Below are 19,823 nucleotides of genomic sequence, written 5' to 3'. Positions count from 1 at the left end.
TACATCAAAAGGTAAAAAACACAAACTAAAGCAAATCAAATGAATGAAAGCCTTTTCTTTAGCATTTCTTCTTCTCCAGAAACATGAAAGAAACATTCAAACCCTCTTTAGGTACAGGTCTCTTAAGTAAAATGTACAGACAAAATAATCAATCACCTTGAAATACTTTTAAGATGACTGGAAAAACAACACAGTCTCATTGTTTGTTCCTGTGTGCTTTGAGCAACACTCTTTCCCTTTACAGACATCTGTTTTTCATCTTTCCATTTCAGTGGCAGGAGGCTTGATAGTTACCATAACAGTAACCTCCTTCGCAATGCAGGCTTCCCTCTATTGTCCCGATGCATCTAGGTGCACTGAGCTGCAGAGTTCGTTTCCCATCCTGCTTTTGCCCTTAATCCATGAAGGTAAAAGGCTAATTTTGCTCTGTCTTTATCCGCTTTGAATTAAAGGAAACAGCGGCTTGCCTCTGGGACAACTCTGAGCACTTGTGAGCTAACTTTTAACGTTACTCAGGACCACTAGTGAAGGAGAAAAACAACTTGTATATGCAACATATATTTTGTATATGTATATGTACAATACATACATAAGTATCCTGGACTAAACAGGAGCTCTGTCATATTAGTAGTCTCAAAGCATTGCAATCTAAGCTCATGCTTAATTCAGCTGGTCTCTAGATCTCTACAGTGATCTAGAAGGACTTTGTTTTTCACTTATAAATGTGGGTGGATGATTTTCTCAGTATTTTTGTCATTCTTATTATGCTAATAACATGCTTTAAAATGTCTTTAAAGCATATTTTCAAAGCATAATTGACCAAAATGAAGACACTTGCTTTAATTCCAGTGCTTAAAAAATAGTTAATATTCCAAATGTTTAAAATGAATTCTAGTTTAATTTTTAAATTCAAGCATCTTAAATACAGTTTTTAACATTTTCACCCATAGTGTTTTGTGCTGAATACAAAAACTTTTTTTTCGAGTGCCAAATTAGAAACTATGGCAACCATTAAGACATTATCTTTGCAGTTGCATTCATCTTTCACAATATATTTCCGCTAAGTGCCTTTAAAGTCAGAGATGGCTACCCTTACCTTTTCATGCATATTGAATCTCAAACGTTAAAAGACGCAATAATCCCACTGTAAAGACAGAGGCAGACCCCTCAACTCCACACCAACACTCCTCCTGGTTTCATTGGTCTTTTGCTTGGAATACTACAGGAGGACTCGGCTTCAGAATTATTTCAGACGGAAATAATTAATCAGCACACAAATGAAGGTCTAGATCTGCCTGCAGTATGCTGACAAGCAGAGACAGGCACACAAGCGCTATGGACAGCAGGTAATGAAACGTGAAAATCTGTTGGCAGCTCCCTGAGTATCTGACTCAACTGATCCCGTAATTTCTTAATTCTTCCCCTTCTTCCTTCCTTTCAGGTATCTTTTTGTTTTTGCAGAATCTCCTGCAGGTACTAGATTTTTTCAATTTTGGCTTTTCAGATCTACCTTTGGCCCTACACGTTCCTGACAGAAGAAAATAGGAATCAACGCCTAATTAAAGCACATGAGGGTAGCCGGGATGCTGTAGTTGTCTGAAATCCTGTACTGTGACTTTGTGCCCTGTGTGTGATGCATTGCGTGCGACACTGTGTGCAACTTTGAAGTGACTTTGTGTCCTGTGGATAAATGCTGGGCACATCACATACCTCAGCATGCGCTAAAATTGTGCTTAAATGCTTCTCCATGGCAAGGGGGAAAACATATGTTATTTATTGTCAGCACTGTAATGGAACAGTATCTCAGTCTTTAAAAAAGAAGAAAAAAAAATATATATATATATATAAATCTACAGCTTGCAGAGAGCTTTTCCACTTCCCCAAGTCTGTCAGCAGCATGACTAGGTATCTTTGCCTTCCACTTCAAAGTCAAATGCAGCCATCCTGTCCTATACTGCAGATGACCAAGGTTGCCTTTGGAGGCCCAGGGTGGTGGATGCTAATGAAGATTCCTGTCCTTCATCAGTGAAATCAAAAGCATCTCCAGTGACTTTGCCAACCATATTTTCTGCCAATGAACCAACACTGTTCTCACATGCTTCTCTTTTTACCTGCAGCCCCAGGGTTTTTCCCAGAAGACCAGGAAGACAAGCTGCATTGTAACTTGTCTCTCGCAATCTTCTTTTGTTTGCAAGCATCAGCAGAGTTTCTTCTCCTGACCAAAACCATCTGCACAGTTTACACTGACAACTGTCATGGTGCTTTTGAGAGGACATTTCCTTCAGTCAGAGGAAAAGCAACCACCACCTCCCCTCCAAGCCCCAGCAAGGCAATGTAACAGCACAAAGCACAACAACACAAGTTCACACCTCTGCATGCAAGATCTGCACAACCTTCTTTTGCTTTTGTTTCTTGCTATTCCCCACCAGTAAGTACATATGCAGCTCTCCATCTAGAGCCTGAGTTAGTGTCTGGTTACATGCTCACTCTAGATATAAGACATTTCATGCTTAAAGCTTTACGTCTTCAAGGCTCCCCATTACATTAGTCAAGACAGGCAACTTGTATTCGAATTTTAGGTCATCCATAGGATAGCTCTGCTGCATATGAAGAACTGCCTGACAAATGCAATAAAGTGAAATCCAGGACTGGGGTTAGAAGCAAGCACTCACTGGTAAGTTTACAGCTTCTGTAACCTAGTGCATCGGTTTTGGTGCTTTCTCCAGGGGATAGAACAAAATACTGAAATCTAGAGTTATTAGCAAAATGCTTACAGACTTCCAACAGTCCATGAGTGACAACTCATGTCACTGATACCCTCCTGGAAAGGATGCATGATGACAGCAAGGCTTTGGCTCCACACTGCTGGGGCCAGCCCCTTGGGTTGGGCTCACTGCAGGCTAGGCTGTCTGCAAGGGAAGCACAATAATTAACAGAGCTCCCCACGGCCTCTGTCGTGCTTTCAGTGCAGAACTGTCCCCTCCAGGCAGAAATGAATCAAGGAAAACCACTGCTGAGGAACATGCTTTTTTCCCATGTTAGCTCCCAGACTCCCTAAATGCATCTCACATCTGGAAAGAAATGACACTGAGATTGAAGAGGTGTACACACAATTTTGAGACCACTACGTTTATCATTGTTAAATCCCTTTCCTACAAAGAAGAGAAGAAGGGATGCTAATTGCGGACTACTCCCCAAGCTTTTGGATCTTGTCAACTGCTGAAGAGAAGTTCTCATGATTGAAATTAGGGAAAGATTCTTAATGTCCTATGGATGTTGAGTAGACCTTCAGGCAGACATTTCTCTTGCAATTAAGGACATGCTGTGCAAGCAGGAACTGCCTGGGTACTGCAAAATAGAGCTAATAAGAAGCTATCACCATGAACATCATTTAACTGTAATTGCCTCCATGCATAAAATAGGTTTGGGACCACATGGGCATACCAGTAGTTTTTAACTCCTCTTGTTTTACTTTTCCCAGAGGGACCTCTGGTTGAGCTTCTGGTCATTTCTACTTCTCTTTCTTTCAAGTTAACTCAACAATTGGTGTTTACTTGATTACTAATATTCACCTGCAATCAAAACACAATTTTTACTTCCCAGTTTTGAAGTTTTATGCAAAATATTATTGCAAATCTTCCTTCTAACTTAGTATATTTTAGTAAATCTTTAACTTTCTCACTCAAAAATCATACCAGGAAACTGTTTAACTTTGGTGGGGAAGAATAAACATTTCTTGACCCATTAACAACCATCCACTGCTTACATACACATTCAGACTGATGATTCTTATATCATATCTGAGCATGGATGAGTGTCATCACCCGATCAAAATAAATAAACAAACCACCACAACTGAACATATAGGATTACATTTACTGACAATGACTATAGAAGGCTGTTGAGTGTGTTTTGAATAATGTTGTCCTGAGCTATCTCACAGCACATATGCTATAGATCACATGCTTGCACAATGTTTTCTAGGTAATAGATTAGAGGAATATATCATTTCTAGCATGTACTTGCTTTCTTCTGGAAGAAGAAATGTCATTCAAATCATCCATAAACATTAAACAATTATGTTAATTTTCTGCTAAGATGGGACTCTATGAGTAATGATTACTAACTGCTTTAGCTTCCATTATTCCATGACAGCTGCTGCAAATGCCCCTTCCTCCCCCCAAAACCAAAGCAACCCTCACCTTTTCTTTAACAAATGGGTGTTCAGACAGACTAGCAATGGGATACACATTTTTACACTCAGGTTTGAACCTAGAACACCATATAGTACACCTGGGGATTTTTACTCTTTTCTGCATGAGAAGTTGACGGCTTTAGTGCTGTTTCTACTGAAGGGTCTTCCACACTAGTTTTAGATGGGTTCAAAAGAAATCATTATTTTTTTAACCTTACGAAGAGCATCCCTCCAGTACATGGCTACACTGTATATACCAGAGGCCAAAACACTATATGCAGCAAACTTTTTACAATACTCACTGATTTTTATTACAGAAGTAGCTGTGTGAAATCAGTTAATACGTAACACAAAGATGTCCTTTTTGAAATCATGCTGCACTTTGCCTTTGTTGGAAGCGCTGTTTTGGGAAGCTTGTTGTGATAAGTGTTGCCTTCTGACCTAGTCTCAATCTCTCCAATTACACCACTCAGGGACCATCTGACACGCAATCCAAACACTCAGTTGCACTTACTTTTAGATGGTCTGGAAATAAAACCTCATAGTTGAAACATCAACTTCTCACTACACCTGCCATACCTCCTTTCTGGCAAATGAGGGACTGTCCAATACTGGCATCACAGTAAACAGAAAACACAAGCTTCAAAGGCACTGACAAGATTATTTCACATTATATGAAAAACTGAAGCATCCCAAAGCAGATTCTGAAATGCACAAGTTTGTACAATATATTTGTCTATGTTTGGTTTGCACAGTGAAGCAAAGGCAATTTTGTATGAGTCTCTATACCCAACTTATTCCCCAAATCTTTTACTTCATTATTTGAAAGAAATACAGAACCACTTCAGAAACGTTATAAAATCAAACCTGTTGGCCATTCTGTAGAAAGCAAATTCTTGTTAACATTCAAAGTTTCTCATCACACTAGCTTTCATTTCTGCATCTGCAATGTTAATTTTTGAAGATGCCAGCATAAAGCCATTTTGCATTCATTGACTATTTTTAACTTGATTACAAAGTTTCACACTAGCTATTTTTCTTAAGTGTGAAGTTATCCATCTTTCTTATACTCTATGATATAACTGAAAATGTAATAGTTATTTCATATGTTCGCATAGCTTACTCTACATTTTTTTAATACGATCTGTAAAATATTTGAAATGAAAATATATCTTCTCCCCCACACAGATGCATTTATATGAAGATCTGTCTTTCCTTCTGTTGAAATTTATTTTGATTTGGAAAATAGTTGTCTCTGATCATATTCAAAAGATTTAGAGTAACTGAAAATCAGATCACAACAGTCTCAACTCCTATCCTTAGGATAGGAGTTACATATATGGTAAAATTTCATCTTTTAGCTATGCTTATCTTTCATAAAGGGATATTCACAAAATATTGCAAATACAAAGTAAAGTTAAGCATGGTGGTACGAGACTACTGAAGTTAATTTAGAGGAAACCATGGGCTAGAGAAAGGACTTCTGACTGATACGGATTGCAAATAGAAATCACAAGTAACTAAAGGAAAAGCAGTATTCTGCTTTCAGTTTCATGCTACTCTGATACACAGAGACCTTGATTCTTGGCAACTGTCAACATATTAGGATTTAACAGAGCACCAGGGGTGCTGACAATTAGTTCTCAAAATGATTAAACACAACTAAACCTAATTGTACTGACAGGCATACCGAATCCCCCGATTTTCTGAGGTCCTCTATTCTTCTGTCAACAGGACACCTACATACTCCAGAACCAACAATTGCAGGGATGACTTGCCACTGCCACATAAACAGTATTTTAACACAGTTTGTAAATGTACTGCAGCAAAACGTGTTAGAGGTATAACATCTATCCTTGGTAAATGAAAGAGAAAACAAATATAAAGCAAATTTTCATTAAAGGTATAAATGAGATATTCCAAAGAATATAGAGCTGACAAAACTAATGAGCATCTGGAATGGATGGTTCTTGACATGCATGTGTTTTTAATACTACTTCATAACTGAAGGAGCAGTTTTGGTTTCTGGAATAAAATAATCCTCTATTGTCCTCTAATTCATTAGTTAACTCTCAGATGAAAGACAAACACAAGGCTCTACTAAATTCATTCATTTCTTGGACTACAAAAAATGAATGAGCGCATGTTTGAATGTAGCACACATGTAACAAAAGACTTTTTCCTTTGAAATTACTTCCGAAATTCCTCCCTGCATTTTCAGTTGAGTCTAACCTTGAAGAGAATAATAATGAAAACCAACCAAACAAAAATGTTCCAAATGAGAAACTTACAATCCAGAAATCAAACATGCAACCATTACATGGAAACCTTTAAGATTGCTTTTTATTTACTTACATTTTATGGGAAACAAATCAAACAAACTTCAAAGGAGTCTGCTCCCTCAGAACCACGTAATTACATCTACAGCTGTTGTCAACTGGGAAATGAGCATGTCTAGCTGCTTCTCCTCTGAAATAATCCCAAACTGCCTGTTGTTCCAGGCTGTGCTCAGAACCTCCTAGTGCCACCAACGTCCTCTCCACAAAGCTGTGGCTACAGATCTTCTCTCCCCCATACTCCTGCAACATTGCGTAACACTGAGGTGTCTGCACTACTGGTCTCCCACAGGCATGGATCAAGTTAGCACAGGCAGGAAACAGAAGGCAAAAAGGGGAAAAAAATCCAGATGCTGTGCTTTTTGCGGCTGCACAATTTCCGCAGACTACCTTTTATTAGCAATAGCTATTGTTCATCTGGTGAGCAGTCCCAAATCACAGCTATAAAAACAGAAATCATTTTAATTCTTTTTATACCCAATCACTGAAACACATATAGTATACGCTGCTTCCTAAATTTACTGTGAGCTTTTTTTTTTTAATTCTCCGTCTATTGGAGAAATCAAAAGGGTCAGACAAAAGCTCTGACAGTAATAGGCACCCTCCAACAGAAAGGCGGCAATCAATTACAAACCATTTGCAGAAATTGTAGAGCTGTCACAGACTCGTTTACAGCTGCAGTTCAAGCCAGACTGCCTTTGATTGCCAAGCCATTTCTTCCTCCTTGCACCATGAAAACTAGGACAGCTTCAGATAGTTTTTAACAAAAGGACACTAGCAGACCCACACGCCAGCCCAAGAAGTGAATTGCAATATGGTATGGGCAGTTATTGCAACATATTGTGCACAAGCCATTAATATTGATAGATGTGACAGATCTTCAGCTGGAGAGAGGAGAGGGAGCAGACCTGTCTGTTTTCCCCTCTTTCTTTATGACCTACAACTGCAGCACATAATTCAGAGCTTCAGGACAAATTTAGCATGTTCAGAGCAACAACTGCCTTAAATTAATTGTTCTCTGTGTATTTAAATCTGATGAACTCTCCCTAATTTCCTACTATTTGCTGTATTTGACACGGACAATCAGGAGTGACTTTGACAAGCAAAGCCTTTGTTTCTTGGCTAAAGTGAAGCTTGAGCCCAAGAGGCTCCAGCAGGATGGGTGCTCAGTCCTGTTTGTGCACCCAACAAGGAGGGCACCACAAGGCACCTGGGCTGAGGGGGGACCTTGCCAAGCACCAGATTCCCAGGGCAGCCACTGCCTGAGCCTAGGTGTCACCCCAGCTGGGTTCTCACAAAGCAGGTGGCGGGTGCTTTGACCCCCAACCACTAACACACTGCAGACACCCTAGAACTGGACAGCAGAGAAATCTCCATTGTCCCTTCCAAAGGAATAATGGGCCTAGGGTGAGAAAAATCTCCCTAGGATTTATTCTTTACTGGTTGCAAAGACATTTTAGAACTGTAACCAAGGTGAAACACAATACACAAATTATCTCTGTGGGAATCCCCTGTGAAGCTGGAGAGAGGCTAAAGGCCCCAAATCACTGTGTGTCTCCTTACTCTCAGAGTAAACTGCATAAAGTCACCCGTATTGGACTGAAATAGATGCTAAAACATCTTTTACATTTAGCAAAAAAATGCTAAATGTAAAAGAGGATCAGTTCTTCTCAGTAAGGTGTGGCTAGAGGCACAATGCATTCTTCATTTTGGTCCTCCGAGATTTAAAGTTTGCCTTACCATTCTACCCTTCCTGTCTTATCTCTGCTCCTCCATCTAAAGATTTCATTCAACCTAGTTAAAAATAATATATTCCTATATGAACTTTTGTTTTGTTTTGTTATGTAATTGTGTAATGCAAGTGTTATCACACGTGATTTGAGATACAACCATATCAACAACAAAAGTAACAAAACCACTTCTGCCAATAACTAGTAAAATCATATACCAATAACAAGGATGCCAATAACTAGTAAAATCATTGCTACAGACGTGAAAACTACCCATGCCAGCAGCTGGAGGTTTCAAAACAACGTGCACTTGAGCTGGACAGAGATTGCAATTTGAATGACACAGAAAAAAAAAAAAAAAAGTGCTCTTTGAAGACCAATGCATTCATAGGTTGACACACTAATTCTGGGGGTTCCTGCCTCAGTCTCCAAAGCCCTGAGAGAAGGTTTGAGTATCCATTACTCCATCTGAAGTTAAAACAGCAACTGCAGGTGCATAAAGGTTCCCCAATTTAGACAGCTGGAATCACTGGGCTCCCAAAAACTGGGTCTCTCAAAGTCTGTAGTCCAGTCTGAAATTACTGGTGTTAAGTAAGTGTTGCTATGGCCACTGCAATCTTAACAAAAAGCCTTAAAACTCTCAGCAATAACTAAATAAATAAGTATATATATATGCATTACATGAACTGAATTAGTTGAAAAGCTACAGCAGTTTCACTGTTCTCTGGAGAAGTGGGTTCAAGCAACACATAAAGATGAATTTGATGAGTTTCCGCCTATTTACTATTTGCCCCATCACAATGCTTTTGGAGATGCAGCAGCTATTCCTAAGATGCTGACCTGTCAACCTGACCTCAAGATAACAAAACACTAAATACACTAGTAGGCATTCAATTTTTCCAAATTAGTGCTATACATTACATTCTTCCACCCAGAACGCAGAGCATTAACACTAAGTCACCGCTGCCTTTTTGTTTATAAGGACTGTTACCTCAATCATGTTCTTACCCTGAAAGGTAGATCAGTCTTCTCCCTGTGTGGCACTTGGTCCAGAGTGCCATCAGTACTGCTCCTTTTCAAGCTGGATGTGACATCAGGTACATTACTAAAATCTGCATTTGAGAGAAAACAAATAATTTAGAGGGTTAGAGAAGAGGAACAGGAAAAGCATTTGGTTTTATCTGCAGATATTTTCAATGTCTAGCAGAATTACAGTAGGGGGGCAGAAGGAATACAAGATTTGTCACTCACCCCCATCACCTGAAAAATAGCACAAGAGGTCAAAACAAGAGAAACTATGCCTGCAAACTCTGCTTTCAAAACAAGCTGGACTTCTAAGACTATCTGAAGCAATAAGCGTATCTGATCTACAAAAATAAACCTCACGTTCTTGCTAGCGGCATGCTTTCTAAGGTAGCATTATCTATAATCAGCACACTCTGTGCTGAGACAACCAATGAGGATAATTAAATGCACTCAGTAGTTCTCCTTGGATGAGCACACTATTTGACATGACTTAGTACTGAATCCCTTAAAGATTTAAAAAGAAAAGAAAATTTTGCCTTGGAACAAGGCAAATAATACTGATAAAATCTCTTCCTCTTACCAACAGTTTAACAATTTTACTAAGTTTGGAGTCCAAATATGTAACACCTGGTACAATGCAAAAAAAAAAAAAATAGTAAGAGGCACTGCCCTACTCTCCTCATTGACAGGCTGTAGCTATCAATAACATTTATGTGTAAGCTGAAGATCTATCAAACAATGCTGAACATTCGTATCAAATAAGGATTTTTTCTCATTGCATTTCCTCAATTGTCTGCTTAAAATCTGTAGAGACATTTTTAATTAAAACTCTAAGAAATGAAGTAAAATTCCTCTGATCTTTGATCTGCAATGTTATCAACCCAAGCCACTAAAATCATAAAGCAGATACCAAAACACTAATGAGGATTTTTAGCAACCTCATATTACAAAACAGAAATAAAATGAAGGTTTGGTGTTTGGTTTTTATTGTTGTTGTTGTTGTTTTAATTTGCTGCTTTGTCTTCTATCCTGTAAGCCTCTAGGGCATAATTCACACCACATTTTCAAACTTTCCTCAACACCTACAAATGCTGGAGATTTATTTTAAGTGAAAGCTGAGATTCGCATTTAATCACTGACTCAAGAAACTAAGGCGATAATTGGAACAAGTAGCACTCATCTTGCAATAGAATCATGGGAGACTGCAACAATAAAATTGTGAAGGACAACAGTCTCTCTCCACCTTGGTGCTTAAACCCTGAAGCAGGGCTTTTTTTTTTTTCTTTTTTTTTGTCCATTTTCATTTTTAATATGAAGCAGTTGTTGTATCCTCTACAACATCTCATTCTGATGGAGAGCTACCAACCAAACCTCCCTTTCCCAGGCAGCTCAGAGATCTCTTTGCAATCTGGCTTCACTCTGCAAATCTGGTTGAGGGCAGGGACTTGCTGCTGTCCTGTTCCCCCAGAGTGGAAGCAGCTCCTGTCAGCAAGGATTCACAGACACGGACTGAAATGGAGAGGGAAGTGGGAATTTTAGGTCCAAAAGACCACCTTGCAGCCCACAAGGGGCTTTCCTGGGAATACAAAACATGGCAGAAAGACTTCACAGGAAAGCCAGAGAGAAAGATGCAAATGTTGCTTTCTCCCTGAGGATACTGCGAGGAAATGACTCAGTGTGATGTCATCTTGAAACTTTATTTTTCCATATGTTATTAAGGAGCCTATGTCAAGCTTAGTGTCAAGGTTGTCACTTTCCACCCAGGTACCAAAGACCAGATTACTCTGTCATTTCCCTATCCATGTAGGACCAGTGTCCCATCACTCTTCTCCCCTCAAGCTTTTGTAGCTTTCCTTCCTGGAAGCAGGTGTAGCTCCTGGTATCTCAGATACCCTGAGAGTTACCACCTTTGCAGAGAAATAAGACATTTTACACAGCTCCATCAAACAGCTACCCACCTTCATTAAGAATTTAACAAGGAGCCTACCTTATGTGTTTATTTTATTATGCCTCTACCCTTCTTCTTTCACCATGCCTGAATAATTTTCTTCTACCCTAAGAACTTCTAAAGTCATAATGAGCTCCTCTTCTGAATATGGACATGAATGCCTACTGACTTCAACCACTGTCAGCTCCTGGGTTCACAAAAATTAAGCCAACCCTAAAACATGAATCAACTTTATTTCCCATTAGCATTCTTTTTACTTCCATTCTGGGTTTTAATGCACTTTTTTCCCTTACCTCCAAACAGCATGCACCTGAGATTGTCTGCTTTACTTCTTAGAGAAATACCTTTCCCTGATTTTACAAAGTAACTATTAAACATATCAGACCTTAACAAAACAGGAAGTAAAACTAACCTACATAAGCAATGAAGCAAAAGCATAAATATAGGAAGAGGACAAAAAGGTAAAACAATCAGTAGGTAACATGATCAAAACAAACTGGAAATAACAGCAGCCAAGGCAGACAAAAAAAAAAAAAAAACAGTGTACCACTTTTTTTTTTTTTATTTTTTCCCCAGATGATCTATCTTTTCCTCTCCTCACCTTTATCCTTTTTTTTTTTTTTTTTCCTTTGCAGCCTATATGGCTGTCAGAGGTGGGCCTATATAGTCTCACCCAGTTTTATAGCATTAGTTATTGACACTGTGTGTTCTGATTATAGTTAAGGTAAGAAACAGTAAATGTAATTTTATTTAGTAATAACTAAAGAAGTTACACAGAAAGGATCCAAGGTGAGAAAGGACATCCTACTGCATGCTGTTTGCCAAACTAACATGAGGAGGGAAGGAAGGAAGCATGGCTCGTTGATCAGTTTAGCATCCATATCCTGTCTCCCTTTCCTCCTTTTACTATAGAAGCAGACTTCCTCTGGATTTGCTCCTACACACCATTGAACTATTCCCAAAGAGCAGAGAAGCATCATCAGCTGCAGAGCTAAAAAAAAAATATAAATGTCAAGGGGTGAAGAAAAATGAACACTAATTTAGAGAATGTGTAATTTCAAATGCAAAGCCTAAAGACACAACACAATAGCAAGTTTAATGTTGAAATTCTCTCTACTTGTAGCACTAAGTGGAAGGGGAATAACAAGAGGAGTAACCATACAAACTGTACTTTCTTAAAATTTTTACATTTGGATTCATCTCTACTGCAGGATTCATGTAACAAAGATGTTCAAGTTGCGCTACCTTACAGGCCAGGTAACCACCATCCTTTCAGGCAAAACTAGTAACACAAGAATAGAGAGTATGCATGGAACTGAGAGAAATGTTATAGATGTGCATGTATGAAAACTGTTCCAGTATATAACATTCTGGATCTTTGCTGGAAATTTGCACAGTAGAGTATGCCAGTAGATACACATTCCTAAAATTCATCCAAATGCAAGGTCAAATCAGCGCTTCCTGGCAACTCTTTTCTTCCTCTTAACCACTTCTGATGTTCCTTACCTCAATACAATTACTTTACTGACTGGTTAAGAGAAAACATGGACTACTTTGCTGTAAATATGTTGCCTGAGAGACTGTCCAGCATAGTAATGGCAAGTTGCATTACAGCAGTACATTACATGTATCCTACTGATACACTTGTGATAAACCTTTCTGGAAGAAAAAAAGGGACTAATAATGCTGGGTTAAACATAACTTGGTTTAAATATTTTAAAATATTTTTTCTGTACTACAGCACATGATACTGAATGCACACCCCTCTGTCCTGTTCACACACATACACACTTGTGCATGGTGAGTGGAAACGTGTATCACTTCCATCTGGGAAGGACAGCATCCTCAGAAGCAGATAGCTGCTTCTTATTTAGCAAACCAGAGTGTCTCCAGATGTTAAATACAAAGTCAGCTTGCTGTGAGCAAGGAAAGTAGCAACCCCAGATAAATGATAAAATCCTTGGAAAAGTACAGGGACAAAATGCCATTGTGTGAAAAGGTTAACTAAATCATATGATGTGTACCAAGCTTTATGCTTAGTTTCTAGCAATGAATGAACAGCACAAAGAACATGCTCAGCACTTTCAGCTACCAACATCGTCACCAAAGAAGAAGGTGTGGTGTGTGTTTCAGAGTTTAAATAAATGCAAATGTTCTGATTAAATCTCCTCCCTAATGCCATTACTCCTGCAATACTGTGTCTTGCTGGCAGGCAGATACACAGCTCAGTATCATTCAACAGATACGGTGAAAAGAAAGAAGTGTTAATGTAACCACTAAAAGCTGAAAGAAAGTGTACTTCCTAAGTCATGCTCCTCACTATTAATTATTCAGTTTAAATTGGGCACAGAGTGCACAGATGGGACAATCATTGAGAAAGATAAACACATACGGCACATCCAAGAGCTCTGTACGCCTACAGGAACGTCTTTTCCACAAATCTGCAGTGATGCACGTACAAGTGGTCAATATGGAAGACATTCAAATGTTTGTGAGCAATGAGGTACAATGGAAACATATCCTCCAACAGATGTGCGAGACAATAATAATCTGTGCTACAACCCCAGCCAAGAAACCAAAGGAAATCAACTGGAAAACATCAACATCGACCATCCGACAACTCGTTTACCATAAAGAAGTCATCAACAAACGCAAATGTCACTGATCTCCTTTTTCTGCTTAATTAACACAGAAACCTTAATTACTTTCTAGTCAGTGCAGCTCATACCACTTCAGCACTCATTGCAAACAAAGAAAGTAGGAACTGAGAATCTTCTTTCATTTATATATATGTATATATATATATATATATATTTTTTTTTTTCCTAATTCTTTGGAATTTGTTCTGTTTTAGATTTTTCTCACCAATTTCAAAAACATCAAATCCTCATATCAGGCATGTCAAGTGCTATCAGATGTCAAGCACTATGTAGGTGGTTAACCACCCCCTTTTCAAACTACAAAAAGAGGGTGTGTTTCCATCTGCCACTCTAGTAACAACAATAAATTGAATAAAAAATTCCTTCTAGATCTACAGTAGAAGACATCAAAGCAGTCTCTTACTCCAAGACATACTAAGAGAGTTGCAGGGGCATCATTTTCAGCTCTTGGCAGCAGCAGTTCTGTGCATCACTTGGTAACTACCCTCTGCAAGTAGTTTTGACACCATGACAGGCACAGGCAGCCCTGAACTTGGTAGCAAAATACACACATATCTTTATATATAGCTCCTACACCAGTATTGAAAATTGGTTTTCCATTTTGCCACATTTCTGAGATTTCGAAACTATATGAGATTTCAAAACTATTTTGCTTTATATCAGAATGAAACAACGTTCTTTTACAGTACATTATTTTACATTATATTCTTTTACATTTTACATTACATTAATGTTCTTTTACTTTTTTCTTTTTTTTTTTTTTTTTTTCCAAAATGCTGGGAAAGAAACAACACAGGACAAAAAGAAATAGCTTGACACCAGGATATTCATCCGTGATGTAGGAGAGAGAGATGAAGTCTGCTGCTCTGAAGCTTCAGGCAAGGTAACTGAACTTGGGTATGTCTCAGCTAACATAAGTTCCTTGATTAACGGCTAATAGCTGCTAGCCCTTCCTGGTGTCTTCAGCTCCATCTGATCCTCTTACAGCATCAAGAAATATTCACTACAGCGCACAGATTCAGACTCTATAGCTCATGGTAAAGCTAGTCCTATAGGACACAAGCAGTCCAGCCTGAAATCTGTCTATCTTCAGCAGGAAAGGCAGGAAAGGTAGGAAAGGAAATAGTGACTAGAAAATGACCACACCTCAGAGGGGTGCAAACTGAGCTACACTCATGCCCAGCAGAGGGCTATACTTTCTTTATCCCACAACAATTAAAACCTGGCATACGAAATTGAAACACAAGAGAAAGGATTTTAATAATGATCCAACTAACAATAGGGAAGCCAGGATGATGCTATGCTATGCATCTTATGAATAACAAGTAATACCTAAGTTTAAAGAAGGAGTTAAAATATTGGGGGAATCTATTGTAGAAGGTGGCAGATCTATGGCCATCATAGTAACCAAAGGCTTTCAAAATTAAATGTTAAAGGAAAAAAATAAAAAATGTGAAGATTAATGGGATTGCATATACATGCAGCATGCTTAAACAGACTGCATCAAGCTAACCTGACATCTGTCTTTGATAATAGATACTTTAAAAAACAAAGAACATAGGATATATCTAATGTTCCAGAACCTTACTTTAAAAAAAGGACAGCTTTATAATATCCCAAGGGAAATTATCTGCTAAAATGGAAAAATATAGTAATTAAAACAAGGCAGAAGTGGCTAGCAGGGAAGGCAGCAGTAGATTGGTCTGAAAGAACTGCTAGGTCTCAGAAAGGCTACTGGTGGATTTCTTCCAAGGTGAATTTGGTGACCAATTTAACTTGGTATTTTCATTATTTGTCTCAGCACAGAAAGTACAACAGGAATTACTCTGATTAAATACACTTATCATTCAAAGTTAATATGTGCCATTAATTAAGAGCATGACTGGACTACCACAGAGGAGATGCAGGATGACCTTGAACACAGAGCCGCAGTTCCAGAATGAAATCACACAGGAGAAAGTTTCAGGGACTAAGGAGAATAATTCCTTCTACAAACTGCAGCTCATCAGTTGGAAATATGAAAAAGCAAAAAGCGTGGGTGTGTGGAGAAGAGGGTAAAAACACGAAGCTTTGAGCTAAAGCTACCTGAGCAAAGGTCAAGGCCCACAGAGGCCAATCGGTTATAATCAGGAATATGCCAGTGCAATAATAAGATTGGCTTTTAACCATCACACAAATGAATTTCTGAAACAGGCTTACCCAGGAGAAAAGGATGCAAACAGTTTATCCTATTTAAAAATTGAATAGAAATATTGTATGAATGAGGCTATTGAAAGCCTTGACTAGCAAAGGACTGGGCTCAGAGAGTCTGGGAATTCCTTCCCATCCTATGTTCCTTGGTCACTAATGTAACACAAATAGTATGTAGATAGCTAAATGCAGCTATGCAGAAAAATAGATAGAAGAGCAAGAAGCCTCTGTCTGTGCAGTAGAACACAAGAAACACTTTGTTTCATTAGTGCTGGTATATAAAGATCTGGGCAAAGAGCATTTACGACTATGACAATGCTTCTAGCACAAGTGCACATAGGTGTAGAAACTGTTGCTAATGGTTGTCTTGCATGCCAGTCACTTGCTGATTCCAGCTTAGACATTCGTTATTAACTCTTCTTGTTTCTCTGCTGCAAACTGATCTTAATCATGGTTGTAGCTCTCTGGCACATGGGAGAGAAATGGCGCTCTCATTTCCTGTCCTCTTGACTGAAGTAGATACATGTTTCAGATATAAAAACATGCATGCACACACAGCTTCAACCAATTATGATGGCCTTGGTCTAGACTGTAAAAGACAGATACCCAGATCTCTGATAAGAGCAATGAACAGCATTTTTGAACACTGATACTGTCTGTCAATTTCAGATATAGGTTGCAAAACAGCAATAACCTGGGTGGTGACTTATATCTGAGAATACCGATATGAATTATAAGCTCAAAAAATTAGGATCCATAATTATGAGGATATGAGGTCCAGTCTATCTTCTAGGGAAGAATGTATTCAATATTTTCACTAATTCCTTACTGTTCTAAGAACTGTCAGTAACACATAACAAAGCCAACTTTTAGTATGCAAGATATTCTCAATCTGTAGACATCCACTACAGAAAGTTTCCATAACATGGCTTTAAGGTTAGTATGGAAATAAGAAATTATATTTGGGCAATAAACTTAAGCCAGGTGTATGGAAAGTTATGTTCTTCATTGCTGTGTGAATTCTCCAGACTGATCAGCTAATTACAGTAAATTTGAGGTTCCCATAAACTTCTAGCCAACGTTACTATCAAGAGAAAAGTAAGTTTCCGAGAGAAGATAACAAACATTTCCAAAACCCCTGGTGCAAATAATACTAAAACCTGAGCCAAATCTCAGAAAGGTACAAAGTCTTGGTGGTCTTAATTCCTTTAGACTTACTGAAAACCAGGGAGTGGTTGGTGAAGCATTCCAGCACTGCCTGGAATCACGAAATATCAGCGTGTTGAACTCTAAAAATGCTCCCTTAGAGATCAGTACTCATAACCTCAGTTAAACAACTCAGCCTGGCAGGTAGCATGCATGTGCTTATTTCTCTTGGTCTGATACAACTAGATATATTTCAGGTTTTCAACAGTATATTTATTTACTCTTTTGTAATGAAGTTAAAAGATAGGTATGTAAGCATTTCCTTCTGTATCATTTTCCTTTCTGAAAGACCTCACAAAATATCTTTCAAAAAGTAACAGTTGATCCTGAGGAATTTATAAAACATCTTTCAAGAGATGTTCTCACAATCTTTGTTCAAGAAGGCATCCAAGTTTTGCAGGAGAGATACGAAGGTTTCTGGGTTCACTGACTCAGTTATGAGTAACTCATATGTCTTGCTTATGTCAGGATCAGATCTTTCAGTTCTTCGGCTCATGTTATCCCCTGGGAGCAGCACAGAAGGGGCTCTCAGCTGCTGGCATTCAGGACAGAGCTCATGTTATTTCTTCAGTCCTTTAAATTTCTGCCTATGTTGCAAACAGCACTGTAACTGCAGTCAGAAATGAGAAAAACAAGATTGCCCTGGGAGGAGAAAACAGGTTCCTGTGAAAGGTTCAGTACCTGTTCCACAATGGTTATTTGCATTGGAGAAAATGCTAGTAAAGTGAGAATGGTCTAGATGAGGTGTGTGGATAACAATAGGTAGGAAGGTTTAGTAGAGCTGTGATGCAAGAGGACACTGGAGTTAACATCATGAAGGCCCAGGTCTGGAAGGATTAAGAGGAGTATGGAGGCAGACTGTGATTTAAGGACCTCATATGAAAGCAGGTCTAAACTCTCTAAACCCTCTTTGGTCAGAGATGGATAGACTTAGTGATATGTCAGTTGAAAAAAATTCACAACCCATAATACAACAATGTCCCAGCAAAAGTGACATGTGGAAAGCTTATTTCCACCTTGTAAGACTCCACTAAAAGGTCCTGATTTACCTCAACCCATTGATCTAGTTCCTCTGCATGTCACAGCAGGAAAATAAACATAAAATTTCACTCCTTTGCACAAGCCTCAGCACAATGACTTGTTACAGAAACAGTTATTTTCTAAACCGAAAGCTTTCTCTACATAGTTTCTTCACTAAGGAAACAGATACAAGAAAAGCCAGCCTCTCTTCAGCCTGCTCTGCTCTGGTCTGAGCAAACCAAGGTACCTCAGCTGCTCCTCATACTTCCTCTGCAGACCGTTCACAGAGCAGAGCGAGACAATCCTTTCCCTGAACCAGCTAGCAATGCTGTGCCTGATGCACCCCAGGACACAGTTGGTCCTCCTGGCTGCCAAGGGCATGCTCTGACTCAGATTCAACTTGCCATCTACCAGAACCCCCAGATCCCTTTCCGTGGGGCTGTTCTCCAGCCCCCCACTTGCCCAAGGGAGTGCTTCCACTTTGAAGCCAGAGCAGAGTCCTTCAGAACCCCTGGGAGTTCCTTGGTTCTGTTCATCATGAAGCAAAGTAATTTGACTCATTTGCTAAGGTCAGCATTCAAGTTTCACAGAATTATGGGAGTATTCACGTTACATAAATTCCAGTTAAAATTACAGAAAAGAGCTAAGTGTTTAACTATAGCACAGTGCCAGTTCAGTTGTTTCCCTGCAGTTGGTACTCACAAGCAACTATTACTACTTAGGCACTCAGACTCTATTGCTGGAATAAATTGAAAACAATTTGTGGGCAATAACTGTAGGTATCTGTGCAGTGGTTTATAGCTTTTATGCTGCCTTAACTAACAATTTAAAAGGTAGTGACATACACAATTTATTACCAATTCAAAAACTTCTTCCTCTTTCTGTTTAGGAAATTTTCACATTCTTCAGAAAACCTTTGACATAACTGTGGATAAGAACTAGCTCTAATTCTTGCTAAATTAACATGACTTCACTGTACTAATATTAGTAAACTATGAAGAAACTCCAGTTCTAGAAAATGAACATCTTAGAGAAACACAAAAAACGTACGGCATTTTCTCATTCAGAAAAATTTTCTTTCTTCAAGGCATATGGGCTTTTATCACTTGGTTGTCCGAAGTATTTTGTAACTTATTCTAAGACTAGCTGGTAGGCTTGTTCTCAGCTTAGCATGATGGTTCTAATATTGACTCTTTGCTGTAGTTAGAAACTTCTTTCAGGAATTCATTCACAACACTAAATCTTGAAAGAAATTTATAATGCAGCTGTCATAACATCAGTCTTCACAGATAGGGTTCGAACCAGAATTAAGATACCTGTCACTGACATGACTAATTGTTGCCAAATAAGACATGCAGTTACTGGCCAGACAAGAAGGTTCCGCTCGTGGCCCCTCTTGTCCAGATGTTTTGGTTTCAGGGAGCCAGCTGTGAAACATCAGCAGGTGCTCTATCCACTTGCTGAAGAACACTACAACCAGACTTCTTTTTGCAGATCTGATACAGCCTAGAT

At 38.8% G+C, this 19,823-nt stretch overlaps 1 protein-coding gene across 6 annotated transcripts in view; it reads right to left on the bottom strand.

Annotated features, from left to right (window-relative positions):
- TIAM2 (TIAM Rac1 associated GEF 2) overlaps positions 1-19,823 on the bottom strand; it is a 170,383-nt gene that overhangs the window by 21,150 nt on the left and 129,410 nt on the right. For 5 of the 6 annotated variants that reach the window (XM_068677152.1, XM_068677155.1, XM_068677153.1 and 2 more), the window contains one exon: positions 9,270-9,373. In XM_068677152.1, coding sequence (XP_068533253.1) covers positions 9,270-9,373 — 104 coding nt within the window. Of the gene's footprint in view, positions 1-6,550; positions 6,826-9,269; positions 9,374-19,823 lie in introns of those variants that run through there. The other variant, XM_068677159.1, reaches the window with a different exon arrangement.

The sequence above is a fragment of the Anas acuta genome, chromosome 3 (assembly GCF_963932015.1).
Source record: "Anas acuta chromosome 3, bAnaAcu1.1, whole genome shotgun sequence".
NCBI lineage: Eukaryota > Metazoa > Chordata > Aves > Anseriformes > Anatidae > Anas > Anas acuta.
Note: the sequence above shows the minus strand (reverse complement) of the source record. Positions and strands in the feature narration are given on the sequence as shown.